The 19478-nt window shown below is 34.3% G+C and overlaps 1 protein-coding gene across 5 annotated transcripts; it reads right to left on the bottom strand.

Annotated features, from left to right (window-relative positions):
• Positions 1–793: 793 nt before the first annotated feature.
• LOC116081991 (prolactin-3B1-like) lies at positions 794–13505 on the bottom strand. Of its 5 annotated transcripts, none has more exons than XM_031358792.1 (7): positions 13404–13505; positions 9338–9477; positions 7526–7736; positions 6356–6507; positions 4469–4576; positions 2328–2507; positions 794–1118 (listed from the first exon to the last, which is right to left on the bottom strand). In XM_031358792.1, the coding sequence occupies exons 3-7, from the start codon at positions 7557–7559 to the stop codon at positions 930–932; spliced, it is 663 nt and encodes a 220-aa protein (XP_031214652.1). In that variant the 5' UTR covers positions 7560–7736; positions 9338–9477; positions 13404–13505; the 3' UTR covers positions 794–929. The 5 variants fall into 5 exon arrangements, with proteins under 5 accessions (XP_031214652.1, XP_031214651.1, XP_031214653.1 ...); XM_031358791.1 differs by having other exon boundaries at positions 9338–9480; positions 13404–13482; XM_031358793.1 differs by having other exon boundaries at positions 9401–9480; positions 13404–13482.
• Between the last annotated feature and the right edge of the window lie 5973 nt (positions 13506–19478).

Genomic DNA, 19478 nt, shown 5'->3' with positions numbered 1-19478 from the left:
ATATGCAGAATCTAAGATGCCAATATAGAGGCTTAAGATTCAATAGTTATTAGAAAAACTCATAGATACTTCATGCATGTGTTCTAACAGCCTGCTAAGTATTTAAAAAGGCATCAAGTCTACACAAAGGACTACAGGCAACTAATAAAGGTTGGGGGTCAGAGAAGTATTGTTCCTCAAGTAAATGTAGACCAATTTGCTATTTAATAGCAAATGTTCAATGTTTAAAACATACATAACAGTAACAAATAACATTATACAGACTAGAATATATTGAGAATTATCTATATTTATATGTACATAGTGCATATATGCATATGATGCGAATTAGTGAAAATGTGGCCATGAATTATAAAGGGAGGAAGGAGAGAATATGAGAATGCTCAATAGAATGAAAGCAAAATGTTAGAAGTTACAAGTGTGTGTTTGTGTGTGTATGTCTGTGTCTATTTGTGTGTGTGTATATGCATATTTAATGTGTTTAAAGATAGTTCAAATGGATAAGAATTGTGTTTTTTATCAAGGGACTTTGAGAAAGTGTTCATTTCCTGCGGTTTGTTTCCTTAACCTATACCCTAGACTTCCATCTTCCTGGCAGGATGGACCCACCAATTCTAGGAACTTCTTGCTTAGATTCTAACATGTTCACCCATCTTTAGTTATTCTGACAAATACCAGTACTCACTTGACTTTTGTAAATGAAAAATATTTGTGAAGAATGTCATGAAACAATTACTTAATTCTATATTGTGTGCCCGTGAAACATTGACAAACTTTCATTTTGAATTTAACATTTGCAATGAATAAGTTTATTTTTGAGTAAACAGCAACTAAATCTAGAAAGGCACCCTAGAGTTACAGATTCATTTATGCTTTGAAGGTCTAGATCATGATGGACCTTCTCAGAGACAGAGGATAAGAATGGATGCTCAGCAGTTGTTGTTATGAACATCGCGGCACTTCAAGACCTTGAGATAATTGTCAACCTTATGTGTATCCCTGCGTATGCACCGATACAAGTTTCTAAGAACATTGTTCTTAATGGATTCATCAGATGACTGCAAATCGGACCATTCCGACCAGAAAGCATAGTCACTTACAACAGCTCCTGGGTGAACCTAAACACAGAAATGAAAGGTATTATTTATTTTATTGGTATTACTTGGACACATTCCATTCTTTCATATGAGTGCATAAATATGTATATTTATACAGCACACATGTGGGAAATCATGTGTGTGCATTAGGAGATCAGAGGTCAACGTTGTTTAAAATTTCACTGCTGATTTTTACCCTTTTCAATATCTATTCACTTAAGACAGATCCTTCCATTCACCAAAGACTTTTCTGTGATATCTGTCATATTGCCTTCCTAGTGTTTGGATATCAAGGGATATTCACTAGATCTCTTTATTTTTATGTACATTCTGAAATCTAGTTCCTTGCTGGCAAGGAAGGGATTTGTAGACTAAGCCAACTTTATTAGCCTCATTCCCTAAAACAGAAAAACATTGAATTGTGATTGTTAGAAAAAGTATTAGTATACAGCAGGTTTATAATTTATATGGGCCAAGTTATTTTGAAACCATTAAGCCTCTAATATTAAATATGATATAAGAATACATATTTTTGAAGTCTCATTGGTCTCAGACGAGGTATACTCATATTGGAGTAAAATGAGTAATGGAGAATAAGAACATTGAACAGTATTTGTGTATTTGTTCGAAGGCCAGAAAAAAGGAGTAGCATTTTTCTGAGCATATTCCTAAGTATCATTAATATTATGGTTTTAGGGACAATAATCTCTTATTATTCTATCTTTAAATTCTACCAATTCTCCATATAATGCATTTTCCAACTCTTTGTACATATCAAACATATCTTAAATGTGTTAAGATTTAAGAGTTCTAAGACTGTTATCAGATCTTCTGTGTTAGTTGGGGATAGTTATTCCACTTATTGAGGCTATTTTCTGAGTTTCTATAAGAAACATCTACTTTCTATTGAGAGTTCTGATGTATGTGATTCTTAGTAAAGATCATGAAGAAGGTTGGATTTATAAATAGCAACTCAATATTGGCAAGGTTGTTAATGAATTTTACATATATATAAATACACATTATAATATATATGTATATTATTTTATATATGCACATTATGAATGCATTATCATATTATTATATATAATTAAATTGTATTATATTTATTTATTTAAATATATATTTCTATCTCAGAAATGGAGTATTGAAAATTTCACTTGTCCTTAAACAAACCACCTCTTCCATGCCGGAGATAAGAACAGGAATTTGAAGAATGAGTGGGCTTACCCTGTTGAATATGGTCCTCAGTCCCTCCAGAAGCCCTTGAATTCTCTCCTCCAACTCCTTTGTTCGTGACAGCAGGGTATCAGATACATGTGGAAGAGCAGCCACTGCTGCCACCATGTGCTTCAGAGGCTCTTCCCAGGCTTGTAAAATAGTGATGGACACTTTCAGAAGGTCTTCTGACTAAACAATCAAGAACACCTCATTAATATAGTGAAATTCAGCAGGGATTGATACATATGGTGGCTGAATGAAGGTTTGTGCTTCAGCATAGATTGGTTATGAATAAGAATCTTGAAAAATATTTTTAGCATATAAAGTACTATGCAGAAATAATATTTTGTCACATAATTGCAATTTGCCCAAATAAAAGTAATTTTCATTAACAATGATTTCCTGGTGTATGTAAAACTGATCATGTTTTGTTTTCATTATATAGTATACTGTTTGTAGTTCAGCTGAGATTGTTTTACTTGAGTGTTTCCCTTGTTCATGAGAAACCAAGCACTGTAGATATTGACTGAGCACTGTATGCATCTATGAGATTCTAACGAGATAAAAATAGTTGTCAATACTGTTAGAGATTCTGTGGCACAAATCACGTTCATACTAATGAACCTATTGCTTATTCACATATGTACTTGTCCTCTGTATGGCATGATAGAATATTAAAATTGAAGTAAAATGAAGAAAAGAAGCCATTCAGAATGATAATGGCCTCAGTATATATGACTTTTCCTCCTTTCCCCTAGCAGAGAACTCCATTGTTTGGTCAGGTGCTGGAGAACAATGATTGAATATTGCTATTAACCTCAACATGGAATTTTGACCTTGTAAGCATGTGCTCACTTCCTGAAACAAACATATGAATATTATATCTGATTCACAGTTTGTGCTTACAAGTCTTTTAGCTACTGTTCTGGTAATGAAATAAAACAGAAGTGTTGATGGAATCTCATGGACATTTTACAGGAAACCTGTAAAGCATGTAAAGGAAAAATACAGTCCAAATAGTGATAGCAAAATCCGTTGCCTAAATCTTTGAAGCCTAGAGTTTAGGATTAAAAGATTGAGGTGGATGAATCTCAGATCTATATTCTATTTAGGATTAGTATGATTAGATCTTTTTATTAGCCTTTTGTAGCCTTAGTTTCTTATGGTCTTAATATTGGCACGCATTTGATAACTTTTTGAGAATTAAATGAAATAGTATAAATGGACTGCCTCCTGAGGATTCTAGATCTAAGTAAATACTCACTTTTCCACCACCTCTTCTTCCTTCCATTGTAATTACTCTATTCAGACTTTATTCAGGAGAATAGTTTGCATTAGGTTTCTGTTATTTAGGTTTCTACACCATGGAGGGGAAGTAGATTACATACATGAGAAATGCACATATATGAAAGTTTGTGTTAATCATAGTCAATTGTTTATGAATGATACTAAGAGGGAAGATGTTACAGCAGTTCATACGTTAGCAATGCCGAGATATGCAATCCTCAACATTATCAAGGGGAATACAATGTATGTTGATAAAACTTCTTTTCACTTAGGTATAAGAGGAGGCTGAATAGTCATGGAGATCTTAAATAATAAAGAAAGAAAAGTAGGACCCAGTTTCAAATAAAAGATTGTCGAATCATTGATCAATAAGTAAGATGTCTCCAGATGAGAGTTTGGTGTTATTCCAAAAACTCTACTGTATCTAAAAACTCTTCCATGTTAAAATAATTATAAAATAACCCAGGAGTGTTCAAGTCATGTTAGATCTTCAGAATATATTAGTCATAATCTTACAGGGAGTGTGCTATTAAAACACTGAATGGTCAGTTTATTAACCTGCTATCATATAAAACATTGTCTTAGAATGAAATTATCAATCATACATCATGATTGGCTGTTGTTACTTCTTTGCTTTTCTTGTATCTGAGATTTGCTCACTGGCTATGGCCCCACACAAAGCACAAGTATGCTGTATATTACTTCAGGTTTGGTTGGTTTTTTTTATGTGTTTGTTTGTTTTGTTTTTGTTTGTTTGGGTTGTGTGTGTGTGTGTGTGTGTGTGTGCGTGTGCGTGTGCGTGTGCGTGTGCATGTGTGTGTGTGTGTGTGTGTGTGTGTGTGAAGATCAGGAGGAAAACTTACTTTTGTCTGGTGGACTTCCTCACTGTTTTCTGGAGTAGGGATTGTAGCAGTGTGGCAGGGGCTTAATATCAGGCCATATGTCCAAGCTGTCCTACCAAAGTTCATATCCTGAAAGAAGTAGAAAACTTTAATTTCTTAGAGACAAGTATTGAGTAACTACATTTACGGCCACATTAGAACTGAATTTTGTAAATTTAAATTATTTTAACAAATGAGAAGTATATAGAATTAAAACAGGAATTAGCTAAACACTACCTACATATACATTCTGCCAACTGTATAAACAATCTAATTTTTAAACTTCCAAACCTTTTCCTTTGTTTACTATTTTATTATTATTTTGCTCATCCTAAATGATATTGTTTAGATATGAAGCACCAAAATGAACATACTCTAAAATCTGATGGTCTAAGCATCACGATTTTAGGTTTGAAGTAAATGCTATAAAATTAATGCAAGCATTTCCATAGTTAAAAATAACTGATCCATTTGTCACACAATTATCTTTTTCATTTAACGAAGCATTGCAGAATTAAATAATTACTGTTAAGTTCACAATTTTATATAGAAAGTAATCATTAAATTCTAGGTATATTCTAAGGCAATATTTACCAATGGATAAAGGAAGATTTTTAAAAATTATTCAATATTTACATGTTAGTCAATCAAAGATTGTATTCACTGAAGGAATTATTATTTAAAGAACATATTTTTTTTATACTGGAAATCAGAAAAATTGCACATCTGTATGAAGTACTGTACAGTTGAAGGATTGTGAATCTAGAATATGGAATGAAATCAACACAGCTAGGAGGATATTTATCCACTGCAAGTATAAACATATATATTCCATACTTTCAATTTGCATGGAGGTTTCTCTGTTTGATCCTCATTGATTTTTCCTATCCCAATCAAATATGCTTAGAAGGAATAGAGAAGTGTCCTTTCTAAAACCTGTCTTACTACGCCCTAGAAAATTAAAAACAATAATCCAACCCTCATCGTTAGTTCATTTATGAGTAGATTTCCTCCTCACATGGCTTTCTATAATTTAGTTTTACCGTACTCATACAAATAAGCACAAGGCAACTCCTCTAAAACAAATGTACAAAACGCTGAGTAAAAATGTCCATAGGTGGGACAGAATATTGCTTTAAATAGTTCATTAATAAAAATTGAATATTTACTAGTTTCTTTACATGTCCCTATATCTTTGCTCCATGTTAAAATATCGGCTTTTCACTTCTAAAATCATCATGCTTGAAATTTGTCTTATGATGGCTTCTGTTTGATGAGTAAGGTTTGATGATTCTCCTTTGCAATAGAAACCAGGTGAAGGACACCACAAGAAAATCCACAAAATCAACAAACATGGAGTGATGGGGGCTCACTGAGACTGAACTGACAATCAGAGAGCCTGCAGGACTCTAAACCTGGGCCCTCTATATATATGTCATTGTGGAGTATCTTGGTGAGTTTTTTCATGTGAGATTATTAACAGAGGGAGCAGAGACTATTTCTGATACCTTTGCTGCTTCAGGAGCCTTATATTACTACTGGGTTACCTTCTTTAACTTTAATATTAGCAGAGATGCCTAATCTTATTGGAACTTGATATGCTATATTTGGTTAAAATCTCTGGGAGACCTGACCTTTGCTGATGGCAAACTGAGAAGGAGTGAATCTGAAAGGAATAGATGGTGGCGGTAGTGGGGTTACGGAGGAGGTGGGAGAATTGGAGGGGTAACTGAAGTCACGATATAATATATAAGAGAAAATTAATAATATAAATAAATAGATGATAGGTAATGGATAGATAGATAGATAGATAGATAGATAGATAGATAGATAGATAGATAGATAGATACCAGAAGTACTTACACATACCATGAATACTTGTGAAGCAAGACTATGGGTGGAGTCTGACAACTGAACCACACGTTGGTATAGGCTTCCAGTGGGCATTCGATAATTTGGTAAGCAAGTCACCTGCTCCCAAACAAGCAGGTTTGACACTGCCAGCAAAAGGAGTGCCCCAGCTATAAAGAGAAATGACACTGAAATTACCTATTCAAATGACACAGTGGAGGATATACTGTCTGACCAATGTTTTGTGCGCTACAATACTTGCTTCTGTACTGATGGAATCTGAAATTGCTTTGCCCAATGAGAAAGCATAGGTGAGTTGGGAGATTACTCCCTACACACAAGTTAAGAAGTAGGATGATTCCCTCAGGCTGGCTTTGTTTTAGCACAGCTTCTCAAGTTTGTAAACATTTTTAGCTGAGATCAATCCTTCATTAGAATCCTCAAGCCATTCTCTGTATACTTGAAAGAATTAGGAATTTATGTTCATTCATCACTTCATCAAATAAATTTTAATTAGTTCATTAATTGATATGTCTTGCAAATGCCATTTGAAACTTGAGGTGACTCATTAAATTAGGCCTTTTCTTTTTGCCATTTATTGGACATATTAAAATGGTAGTCACAAAGCTACTCTCATTGCCTACCTTAGGTTCTAGAATGTAACTCTTCCTCAAGTAGAATTATGTGAGCAGAGAATGATCTTTAATGTTACCACATCTTTCTGTGACTAACACAAATAAACCATTGAATTCTATGTTCTCAATGAAGTTCAACTTCTCAATTTCAGCAACAAGATCATTTTTTGTTGTTTCTTTTTTTGTTCAATGTTAGGAAAGAGCGTTACAAGCAGATGTGAATTTGAAACCTATAACAATATCCATTTTTTTCCTAGGTCAAAGAAAAAATTAAAACAATAAGGAAATGGAAAATGTCTAAGTACTTTGCATTTGAAAATTTCCTCAGACAAGGTAGATGCTCCTAGAGAAGCACTGATTGCAGAACAGATTCACCAACTCCTGACAAAATTCTAATTCTCATTTCAATGTGGACTTATATCTTGGTTAGTCATGGAAAGCAACAGTTCTCCAAATACTACAGGTCCAAAACCAGCAAAGACTGTATGCTATCCAAACCATCAACATGAGAAAGCATAGTAATGAAGCAGAGTATGGCTGCAGAACTACTTACAGAAGGAGCACGGTTGAATAAAAGACAGCTGCATCTTTGAGGAGTCCTCTCAAAATGCTGACAACACCAGAAGGCTGCTGCTCCCTGAATGCTGTCTTCCCTCAGCTCTTCGCCTCCCATATATACTAACAGATTCTCCCCAAGGTCATGCAGGTCACCAGGCAGAGGGAAGTATGTGTTTTGTCAAGGTAAAGGTTCCTAGATTATATCCCTGTAGGAAGTATAAAATTATTCCTTACTCTTGTCACAGTCCTGTTTCTGTATGAATTGTTTCGCAGTTTGCTAGTGTCCAGAGTTCAAATTAGTTCAGAAATCACAAAAGTCATCTCGGTTCCATAGTGACTCAGAACCAGGTAAGTAGGAAAATAGATTTCCTTAAACCTTTCCTCTATATCAAAGTTCAATATTCTCTCTTCTTTTCCTGTCATCTATTAATTCCCTTATGTGTTTCAGGTGGTAATGAAAGCCCTCCATAAGTTCTATTTTAGCTTTGGGCTGGCACATCATAGCAACATTCCATTATTCTTGGCATTTAATTAAAAGATGAATTTCTGTCTGCAACCAACAAATATTATTAAACATTTATTTTTCACAAAATATGTATTGTTCCAACATTAAGTGGGCAGAAGAACCTATGTTTAATAAGTACTTTGACAGCCATATGATATGTACTTTACAAAAGCTAATGATTCTCACATAGATGGTACATATGACCTCAGAAGCATGTTTTTCTTTTTTTTTTTTTTTTTTTTTTTTTTTGCAACATTTTATAATGTACCTTACAGATTGTCTCCTCCTGTAATGGTTACCTTTACATCATTTCAGAACATTATTTCTTGCAGACATAACTCATTGTCAGTTTAAAATATACATACATTACCAGGTGGTTGATCACTTTACCAGGTAGCTGAGTAATGACTTTTGTTGATAATAATCATTGCTGATAATAGGCTATACAGTACTTATTGACACCAGTCAAACCATTCCTTGCCATAGGTATTTGAGGTATTTAGAAGACTTGATATTTTGAGCATTGAACCAAGAAGTGCAATATCATAAACAGTAGACTGTATGCATTTAAATCTGGTGAACAATCAAAAGTTAGTCTAGAGTAGGATCCTTTCATGTACACATTTTCAAATACTCAAAGGAAAGAAATTTAACCTTTACATTGGGCTACTATTCAGTTAGATTCTAATGGTCAGAAATTTTGATGTTCAAGTTTGATGAGTATCTTCTACTAATCCATAAAATTCTATTAAGCTTATTTTTCTTGAAGGTTTTCTAACTATATAAACCATGTAGAAGAAGCATTCTATCATACAAAGTTTGTAGACTAGACAGTTTCAACAAGTGGAGATATCCAATGAGTTTGAGAATCTGTAGGACAAATAAGAATAATTGTATGAAGGTATAATAGGATAAGTAGAAGTCTCAAAATTTAACTAGACTTGAGTGCTCAAATAGAATAGATCATCCTGAGTGAAAGACTTGGTTCTATTTAGTTGTCTATGTATACTACCTTCATTCTGTTTGAGACAGTTTCTTATGCAGTCATCTGCCATGATGATCACTGGATAGATGCGATTGTGTTGCATAGACCACTAAGGTAGCATGTAAAAGAATTGACCATTCCATTTAGCTACTCTCATTGTCTTCTTAGCTGTTCTATGGGTTCTGTGAGGGTACTAGTTGGTTTGGAAAATATAAATTCTTAATTATCTAAATGTTTAGCTCTAGAGGTCCAAGGATGATTCAGCAATTTTAACTATGACATTTTATTGTTTCTCATATAATCCAAGCCCTACTTACAGTTCACCTTCAAGCAGATAACCCTGGAACTGCGTCAAACACATATCTACACATCTCATTCACCTACAGCGTAGTTACTTCAAAGAGGAAAAGCACGTAGTCCTTGCAGTGACGCACAGATGATTCTGACTCCTTATGACCTGCTGAATTTCAACACAAATCCTTTACCATTTGCCTCCAGTGACTACCTTGATCAATCTTTTCCTTTCTTTCCTGTCTGTCTTGACTACTTTCTTATTCACAGAAACCAAGATTCCTTTAACCACCACTGTGATTTATTTCTTTTGGGGGGAAATAAATTCTTAACACAGATAATAATCACAACTCTTTATCAACCAGATTGTTACCTTTACATTGAAAAAAATTATTATTTCTTAGCTATTGTAGTATTTGGTGTCTACAAAATGAGTCAAGAAAGGTTTATTCCCTTCCTTAATGGGAGGGAAGAACTGGACAAATACAAGAATTTGAAATTCCTACACATAATCATATGTGTCTACAGTAGGAAACAAGACAATCAGGGACCCAAATCTCTTAATCTACAGGAAAGGCAGGTTAATATGGTTCAGTCTTGCCTGAATATCACCAATACTATGAAATTTATAAACTGTAGGATATGTGTAGAAAAGCATAGGAGAAATTTTACTTCTCTTTTCTGTATTTAAAGAAAACAATGTCATCCATTTTCTTTTTACCAGTAAATATTTCCATGTTTTCAGGAAAATTATAAAACCTCATTTTAAGGGTTTATGTATCCACATGGTCTGCTCACTGACCATTTTGTTAAATAACATCTATCAAAAAATAAAATAAAATAAAATAAAATAAAACCTCATAACAAACTAGTCCTTATAGTTAGAGTACAGGAAATTCATTCTAATTGTTGGTGGATTTTTCCTGGTGCAATGCTTTTAGTCTGATGTTCTCACATTTATATCAAAACATATTGACTAGATGAATAAAAATAATAGGGGATCATTGATTTTGATATTATCCCTACTTTTTCTAGATCTTTCTGTATGTATTTTTAAAAAAGTGTTGTGTATGTGTGTGTGTTTACACACACACACAAACACACACACACACACACAAGTACATGGGTAGATATAAGTACACAGTCCAGAATTCAACCTTCTTTTCATCTTTTCATTTTTAAGAAATTTTTTACTTTGTTTTTAAAACATTGTTTTATTGGCCTAAATTTCATAAATCAGGGCAAACTGGCTGAGTGTGTGACCCTGGATCTTTCTGTGGCTATCACACCAAGATTTATGGACTTGTCAGTATACCAGACATCTGTCTTACTCTTCAGTTCTAGAGATTAAATTTGTATCTATATGATGATAGGGAAGCAGTTCATTTATCAACAGATCTTAGCCGGCTGGTGTTAAATATAAAAAAATACTCTGATTGTAGCTATTTTGTGAATTAAACAATTATAGAAAATGCTTTAGGTCTTTTAATGATTGATTTTGTTCTCCTTGTGACAATTTGTAGAATAGGAACATTCCATAATATGTGAAACCATTTCCTGAAAGAGAGATTCGCCATGAGACAGGAAATCTGGAGGTTTTGTGATAGAGCACTTCATTGTTGGATTCTCAGTAGTCTCTCTGGCCTTCTTGTGACTGGGTTTTGCTTTATCTTTTTCTTCTTATTTGTGGTTTCATAACCTATGAATTTATCTGAAATGAGTTTACCTGAAGGTAGGGCATGAGCCCTTTTGTTAGAACCATTTTCTTTGAGACTACACCTGAGTCTTCAGGTAGATCTATTTCCAATTTTCTGGGAAACTACCTGATTGATTTCCAGATTGGTTCTATACATTTTGTGGATATCTGTCTTCCCTTCCATATCAGCAGTGTAGAAGTGTTCCCCTAACTCCACATCCTCTCCAGTATATGCTGTTACTTGAGTTTTTGATGTTTTGATCAGCTATTCTGATGGGTGTAAAATGGAATGTTAGTTGTTTTGATTTTCGTTTCCCTATGACCACAATGCAGTCCCCAAACCCAAAGAAGCTAAACAAGAAGAAAGGCTCAAGTAAGGAAGCTTAAATCTCACTTAGAAGGGGGAATACAATAGACATAGAAAGCAGATAAAGGGAGGGAAGTGGATGGGAGAGAGGAAGGGCAGAGTAATTGGATGGAAATGGTTAAGATCAGGTATAGGAGCAAGGCCAAAGAGAGCCAGGAGAATGAATGGAAATCTGCAGATGTCAGGAGTGGGGGGAAAGTATACTTCTAAGACATCCCAGTGACTTGGAATGAAAGAGGCTTCCGGGAATCAATTGGGGTGACCTTAACTGAGACTCATAGCACTGAGGATATGAAACCTGAACAGGCCCTCTCCTTTAGCTAGGAAGTGACTCCTGTCATGATCCATTTTCTTTTCCTTGTCTGTCTTCTTTGCCTTTATATTCAATAACTTGAAAACTTGTGGTATAGTATCTGTTATCCTGTGACTGAATTCTAGTGTGGGCTAGTATATTCTAATAGCAGATACCATGCTCCACCACTTGCCTAACTGATTGTTAGGTTTTTCACAGACAAAGTTTACCGCATCTATTAGCCACTAGACTACATAGCTGACATCCAAAAAGGGAAAAGAAATTTCTATTATCTTTAAGTTAAGGAATAAACATTACAAATCCAGAATAGGTCAATTTTCTATGTACCACAAAAAATGTGTCTACAACACAAAACAGTAATCACATAGCCCTTTCTCTCAGAAAATGCCAGTCTCAATCTGTAGAATGTCTAAAGTCAGGGATGAAAGCAGAAAATTACATGTCTCTCTCCATCACTTATGTCATTAGGCAAAGAAAAGAATCAAGACCATTCTCTATTACCAATATTTTTTCTTGGTTTTATGGAAGACATTGAAACTCACATTATACTTTTATAGACCAACATGCATTATAATGGAGAGTTTAGTTCTAAGCCAGTATCTTACATGCTTTTTCTATTGATATGAGAAAACAGAATTATCAAGGCAAATCAAAGAAGAATTTGCTGGAACTCATATTTTCATGATGCTAGACTCTATAACCATCATGATGGAGAGCATGGCAGAAAGATATTTCTTATATTATTGGAGCAGTAGCTGAGAGATCATATCTTCAGATAGAATCTCTAAGCTGAGACAGAAACACTGAGTCTGGCAGGGGCCTTTCGAAACTTCAAAGTCTACCATAGTGCCATATCTTTTTCAGGGAGGCCAAATATCATCATCATTTTCAGAACAGTTGAAATAACTTGGAAGAATTATTTAGATACATGAGCCTATGTGAGCCATCCTCATTTAAACCACCAAAATCAACCTTAAGGGAAACTCATGGTCATCTGGTTACACTGGAGGGAATGTAGGAAATTTCAGTATCTGGTAGGTTTTCACTGGTGCTATGATGAGACTGGATGAAAAAGTTCAAAGAAATTTCATTTTGCTGTAAACTCTATTATTTCTAGTATCGTGTGTGTGTGTGTGTGTGTGTGTGTGTGTGTGTGTTTGTATATACAGAAGCCAGAAAACAATCTAGTAATCATTTTCAAAAATGGTGTTGAGCTCCTTTAGGTATTATGTCTATCTGATCTGAATCTCATGAATTAGAATAAACTAGTTGGAAAGTCACCCAGGATCTTTATGTGTTTGTCTTCGAGTACTGAGATTAAAGAGTATACCATCTTGCTTAATATCCATATTCTACTTCTGTAGATCAAACTCAGACTGTAATGATGGAAAGGGAAACACTTTATCAATACATAATCATTTAGACTTCTAGTGTTCTTTATAAAGAATATTTTGACTGATGAATTTCACGATTTAGACAGGTGTAGGATGCTTATTAGGTCTTGGTGTTGAATTACTTTGTGATCTCTGTGACAATTATAGAACATGTGCATTTCTCATCTGCTGATGCATTTGCTGATGGAGAGATTGGTTATGTGACAATAATATTCATGTTTGTGTGTCAAACAACTTGAATTGCCTCTCTGACCTTACTGTGTTTCGGTTTTGGCTTTATCTTTGTCTTCTTATATATGATGTCAAAACTGCATGGCCTCACCTGAGATCAGATTTCTCTTCTGGAATTTAGGAAATGAACTCTTTGTTAAAACAGTTTCCTATGAGGCTAAACATTCCATGTTGGAGAAAGGCTTCTTATGATGTCAGGTTAAAATGGGAGGAAGTGAAACAGCAGGGGTTCTAAGGGATTGAAATATTCCATCCTGCAGGAAAAGTCATATGCTCAGGAAATAAAAATTTAATGGCTTATGTACATGAATCATGACAAATTAAGACACTCTTTCCAAGACAAACACACACACACACACACACACACACACACACACACACATGGGTATGTGTGCAAGGATTGCTGAGAAACACTAGTAGACTCTTACATATGAGAAGCTACCTAAATGACTGGCAGAAGAGCTGCACTGCCTAGAAGAAACAATGTGATATATTATGGAACAGGCACACATAATATGAACTGCTTGGAAGAGAAAGAACATTAAACATAAGTTGTGGTTCTGGAAAAAATAAAAAGAGCAAAATGGCTGCCTGGAAAGGTGACTCTAACCAGCTCAGTTCCCTGCAATTGATAAAGTGTGCTCTAGCAGATTTCCATGTTTGGTGATCTGTGATCTGTGGTGGTTTAGTATTTGTTGATGATTTATATGTGAATATCTCAGTGTTTTGTGTTCAAGATATAAAGTAAAGGCATATCAGAAAATAATCTAAAAAAATTGTTAGATATGCTGTGTTCATTTTGTCTATGTGCTTCCTGTCCAGACCTCAGAACTCTATCAGAAGTGAACTTCTGACTTCAATCTCTATAATAGTTTTCACATTGTTAGCTATATACCTCTTCTTTATTTACCATGGTTTTTATTTAATATCCTCTATTTTATTAACCTTATTATCCCAAATTGCATATGAAAATATCCTTCACTCCAATGGAGTATCACTGAGTATAAAACCACAATGCAGAACAGGCCCATGTTCAAGAGTAGTTGAGAACCACAAAAAAAATTCATGTTTATGTGTGCCTTCTTGGATTTGTTCACTTTAGTAGTTTTCCTTTTTTGTTTGTTTGTTTGATTGACTGGTTCTTTGCTTTGGGGGGTTACTTTGTTTTGGGGGGTTGGGGTATTTTGTTGAAATGGAAAGGACATGAAGGTGAATGTATAAGGAGGCAAAACATACCTGGAAGGAGTCAAGGAAGTACAAAGAATATGATTAAAACATATTATATTTTAAAATAATTAAAAATCAATAAATATATATAAGTATAGTACAAAAGCATTATACTTGCAGTGTCTGTACTTAGACAGTGAAAATTTCCTTATAAAGTGTGGATTGTTTTCATAACCTGTCATTATATCTCTTTCTTTTACTATATAATATTTCTACAGATTAACTGGAGTATTTTGCCTTTATTTAATAAGTTTACCCATCTAAACTCACTGTGTATCTAAAGCTCTTACTTACATGTAAACAAAAGTTTATTTATTCCTGAGAATACTATATAGGCATGTAACAAGGGCATATTTTTTATCAGATAGCCAGAGAACTTTTTGAATATTGTTGGTTTGAGTTTGAAATCTATAAAAAATAATTGTTCAAATTTTAAGAATTTATCAATTATAGCCATGCATGGACACAAAAGATAAAAATTAGATGAAGCCTTGAAAGTCTGATTTATCTAGGATCATCTCAGTTGAAAATATGATGTACACACAATAGCAGTTGTTTCCATGGATAATTTGACACTTCAGGACATTGAGATAAGAGGTAACCTTATATAGATTCTTTAAAAGACATTGGAATAGGTTATAAAGCTGAAAAGGGTGAATGGCTTCATTGGATGACTGCAAATTGGCCAGTCTCAACCTAGCAGAATAATTGTCTTCAGTTTTGTGTTAAACCTGAACATCAAAAAGCCAGGTATTATTAACATTATTAATAATTATTAGTCCTTATTATTTCCTTGTATGTCTGTATGTATGTTAGTGTACATTTGTATGTACATGAATGTAAATGTTTATAGGTTTGCATGTCCAAGCATTTAGAGATCAAAGGTTAATGTTAGAAAAGTTCTTCCAGTGACTTGACCTTCTATATTTTTAAATTAAAACTTTTTTTATATATATAACAGTTTAGTTACTTGTGTTTGGTAGTATGATATAATTACTTGATTTCACATTTCCCTTTCTTCCCTCAAAACCTTGTCATAAACTCCTCCTTGCTCTTTCAAATATATCATCTTCACTTTATTTTTAAATGTACATACATGTGGCATACATAAGATTAGCCTACTTGGCCATCCAGTTTCATATTAATGCTATCCTCTTTATCTTAAAAACAAACAAACAAACAAACAAAAAACAAACAAACAAAAAAAAACCCCTTGATCTAAAAACTAAACAACTTAAAAGTGAAATCAAATGAATAAAAACAAATTCAATGAGACTGAAACTGCAAAACAAATACACACATACAACACAATGAGCATACAAAACAAACAAACACACACACACACACACACACACACACAAAACAACTAAAAAAAAAACCATGAAGCCTATTTTGCATTGATTTACTACTCTTGGGGAAAGGGTCCTGGCCAGGAGTGTGGTTGAAATAGCTTCTCTTATTTTTACATAGGTATTAGGACAAATTTGCTTCACTCTACCTCTCTAGACCTGGAACTGGAAGAAGCCACCACATCTATTTTTAAATTGTAAATTTGGCAATAACTCAGGAAGAGACTAATTACAAAGAAGGGACTTAAAGACTGAACCTTCGCCTCAGTATTCGTGTATATTCCTTCTAAATTTTAAATGAAGTTTGATAGAAATCAAGGATATTTCATGTATCACAGGCAAAGTATACTGAATACAATAGCCAAATAAAACAGAAGGAAGTGTCTATATATTTCCTTACATGCAATTGATACTAGGTGAGGTTTATCCATGCAAGAGTAGTTATACTGTGAATCTGAAAATTACTATTTGATTGTTCACATGGTTTTAATCAGAGAGCAATGGAAGGGCAGTCTCATTTCATTTAATCCAGTGAATTTTCCTTTCACTGATGTGTACTCTACACTTTTGGAGGTCTACTAGATTTTCCTGATCCTCTACCACCATTTACCATATATACATATAAATATACACATACATGTATATTTATATGTATATATCAATATATAATATATTGATAGATATAGAGATGGAAATATAGAAAGATATAGATATAGAGATTCCCATCGATCTGGACATGATGAACATTTAGTAACTTAATGTGTTAAGATGCACAAGGTCCAAGCAAGACTGTCATAAGATTTTCTGAATTAGGCAGGATTGTTCACCTTACCCAGGAAGCTATTATCTAAGTTACTTTGAGGTAAAGTTATTTTTTATTGAAATCACTGGTATTAGGATTCTCACTAAGGAACTTTGGAGGAGGTTGGATTTGCAAGTAAATGCTCAATAACATCACACTCAACAAATTGAATATCTAAATCTCAATCTTTCAAATGAAATGTTATAAAATTCTCTTCACATTATAAAAATATCAGGTCTTTCAAGCAGGAGATTAGCAAAGAATGTTGAAAGTTGTGCTACCCTGCTGAGTAAGAACTTAATTCCTTCTAGCATTTCTTGATTGTATCCTGCACATTCGTGGCTTTTGATAGGAAAATTATCAGAGTCTCCTGAAATAGTATCCACTGTAAGACACTGGGGTTTTCAGCAGTGTCCCAGGCATGTGAAATATTGATAATAGCTGTCAGAAGGTTTCTCCTTAAGTGATCATGAGGCTTTCCTATACACAAAGGATAAACAGGCAGAGAAAGAAATTAGGGAAACAACACCCTTCACAATAGTTACAAATAATATAAAATACCTCGGTGTAACTCAAACTAAGCAAGTAAAAGATCTCTTTGATAAGAACTTCAAGTCTCTGAAGAAGGAAATTGAAGAAGATCTCAGAAGACGGAAAGATCTCCCATGCTCATGGATTGGCAGGATTAATATAGTGAAGATGGACACATGGCTTCTTTCCCCTTATCTCTGGGAAAGCAGGCCATTTTGTCATGTACAGGTAATGAACACTGACTTAGTGTTGTACTTTATACCAACACCAGTAGAAATCACAATCGAATACAAATGCCTTTTATGCACTTACTGTCAGACTCAGGCACGAATACCTGTCTGAAAGGAAGAAAGGAGCGGAATTCTGTGGGCAATATAAAATAAATGTGGACTCCGTATTAAGTAAAGGAGCAGGCAAAATGGAGAAGCCAACACTGGTTGCTAGTTTCATAGTAGCATATGATTAAGCACTAGTGTCAATAGAATGCTTTCAGGGGATTCTAGAACATACATATGAGTAAATGTTCCCCTTTTTCTCATTTTCCATTTTATAATCACATTTTATTAATGAGAATAGTTTTGTATACATTATTGGTGTAAACAATGAAAACATGAAGGGAAGATAGAATATCTGTGTAATAGGGGCACATGTAAGTTTTACTATAATTCAAACCCTGTAACAAGAAGTCATGGTATAGATTAAAAAAAATACTTATGCATACATTATAGTTGCTAAAATATATATATCTCATCACTACAGGGTACTTCCTGGGGCAGAAGACATTGTAATGGAAACATGATTTTCAGTAGAGATACAGGAGAAAGCAAAGTAGTCTTTTGGAGGACTCCACAAATAATGAAGAGACAGATATAGGAAGTAACGTACACAGATGATTAAATAGCATGCAGCCAGAGGAGTATCTTTGGTATTACAGCACAAACTACTGTCTGTATTTCTTTCACACGCATGAGAATGTATATTCAAGTAGGAATATCAAACTCATATCAAGTATTCTCTGGGACTGTTAAGGAGAACCCTATGGGCAAGACAATGCTAAAATTGGTCCTGGACAATGTACTAATTTGCTTTAATGTGAGTTGGCATCATATTGGTATGCGAGTTATCAACTCTATACTGTGCTTGATCTCCAACTCTCATTTTTTTCCTCCATTCTGTAGGAACTGAGATCTGCATGCCTGTTGTTGCCCAGGACCCACACATAGAACAGCTATCCTGGCTACTGCGTCCCTTGTTTTCCTAACTAAGGATGAAACCAACTTTTGTCTGGAGAACTTGCTCAAAGTATCCTGGAGTAGAGATGAACACAAGTGACAGGTGTTAAATATCTGATTCTATGACAATTTTTGGAGGTTTTTAATGTTTTCTATTTATTTATGGGTTATGGCTTTGTTTGGATAGTTTACCTGCTCTTGATTTAGCTTTAGTATGTGGTATCTGTCTAGAAAACTACCCATTTGAAATGTAAATAAAGAAAATATCTAATTTAAAAAAGAAATTGATAAATGGGACCTCATAAAACTATAAAGCTTCTATAAGGCAAAGGACATAGTCAATAAGACAAATTAGCAACTTATAGATTGGGAAAAAGTCTTCACTAACCCCACATCCAATAGAAGGCTAATATCCAAAATATATAAAGAACTCAAGAAGCTAACCACCAAAAACGAAACCCAATCGAAAATGGGGTATAGAACTAAACTGAGAATTCACCACAGAGGAATATCAAATGGCTAAAAAGCACCTAAAAACATGTTCAACATCTTAGAGAACAGAGAAATGCTAATTAAAACAACCCTGAGATTCCACCTTACACCAATCATAATGGCTAAGATCGAAACCTCAGGTGACAATCCATGTTGGTAAGGATGTCGCAAAAGAGGAACACTCCTTCATTTCTGGTGGGATTGCAAACAGGTGCAGCCACTCTGCAAATCAATCTGAAGGTTCTTCAGAAATTTGGAAATAGATCTCCCAGAAGACCCAGCAATAACACCCTTAGAAATATACCCAAAAGTTGCCCCACTATGTCATAGGAGCACTCAGTCCATTATGTTCATAGTGGCATTATTTGTGATAGCTAAAATCTGGAAACAGCCCAGATGTCCCACAACAGAAGAATGAATACAGAAAATGTGGTTCATTTACACAATGGTAACTACTCAGCTATTATGGATCTGGAGAATATCATCCTGAGTGAGGTAACCCAATCACAAAAGAACAAACACGGTACGCACTC

Source organism: Mastomys coucha, unplaced genomic scaffold (genome assembly GCF_008632895.1).
Source record: "Mastomys coucha isolate ucsf_1 unplaced genomic scaffold, UCSF_Mcou_1 pScaffold7, whole genome shotgun sequence".
Classification (NCBI taxonomy): Eukaryota; Metazoa; Chordata; class Mammalia; order Rodentia; family Muridae; genus Mastomys; species Mastomys coucha.
This window is presented reverse-complemented; position numbering and strand designations above follow the sequence as displayed.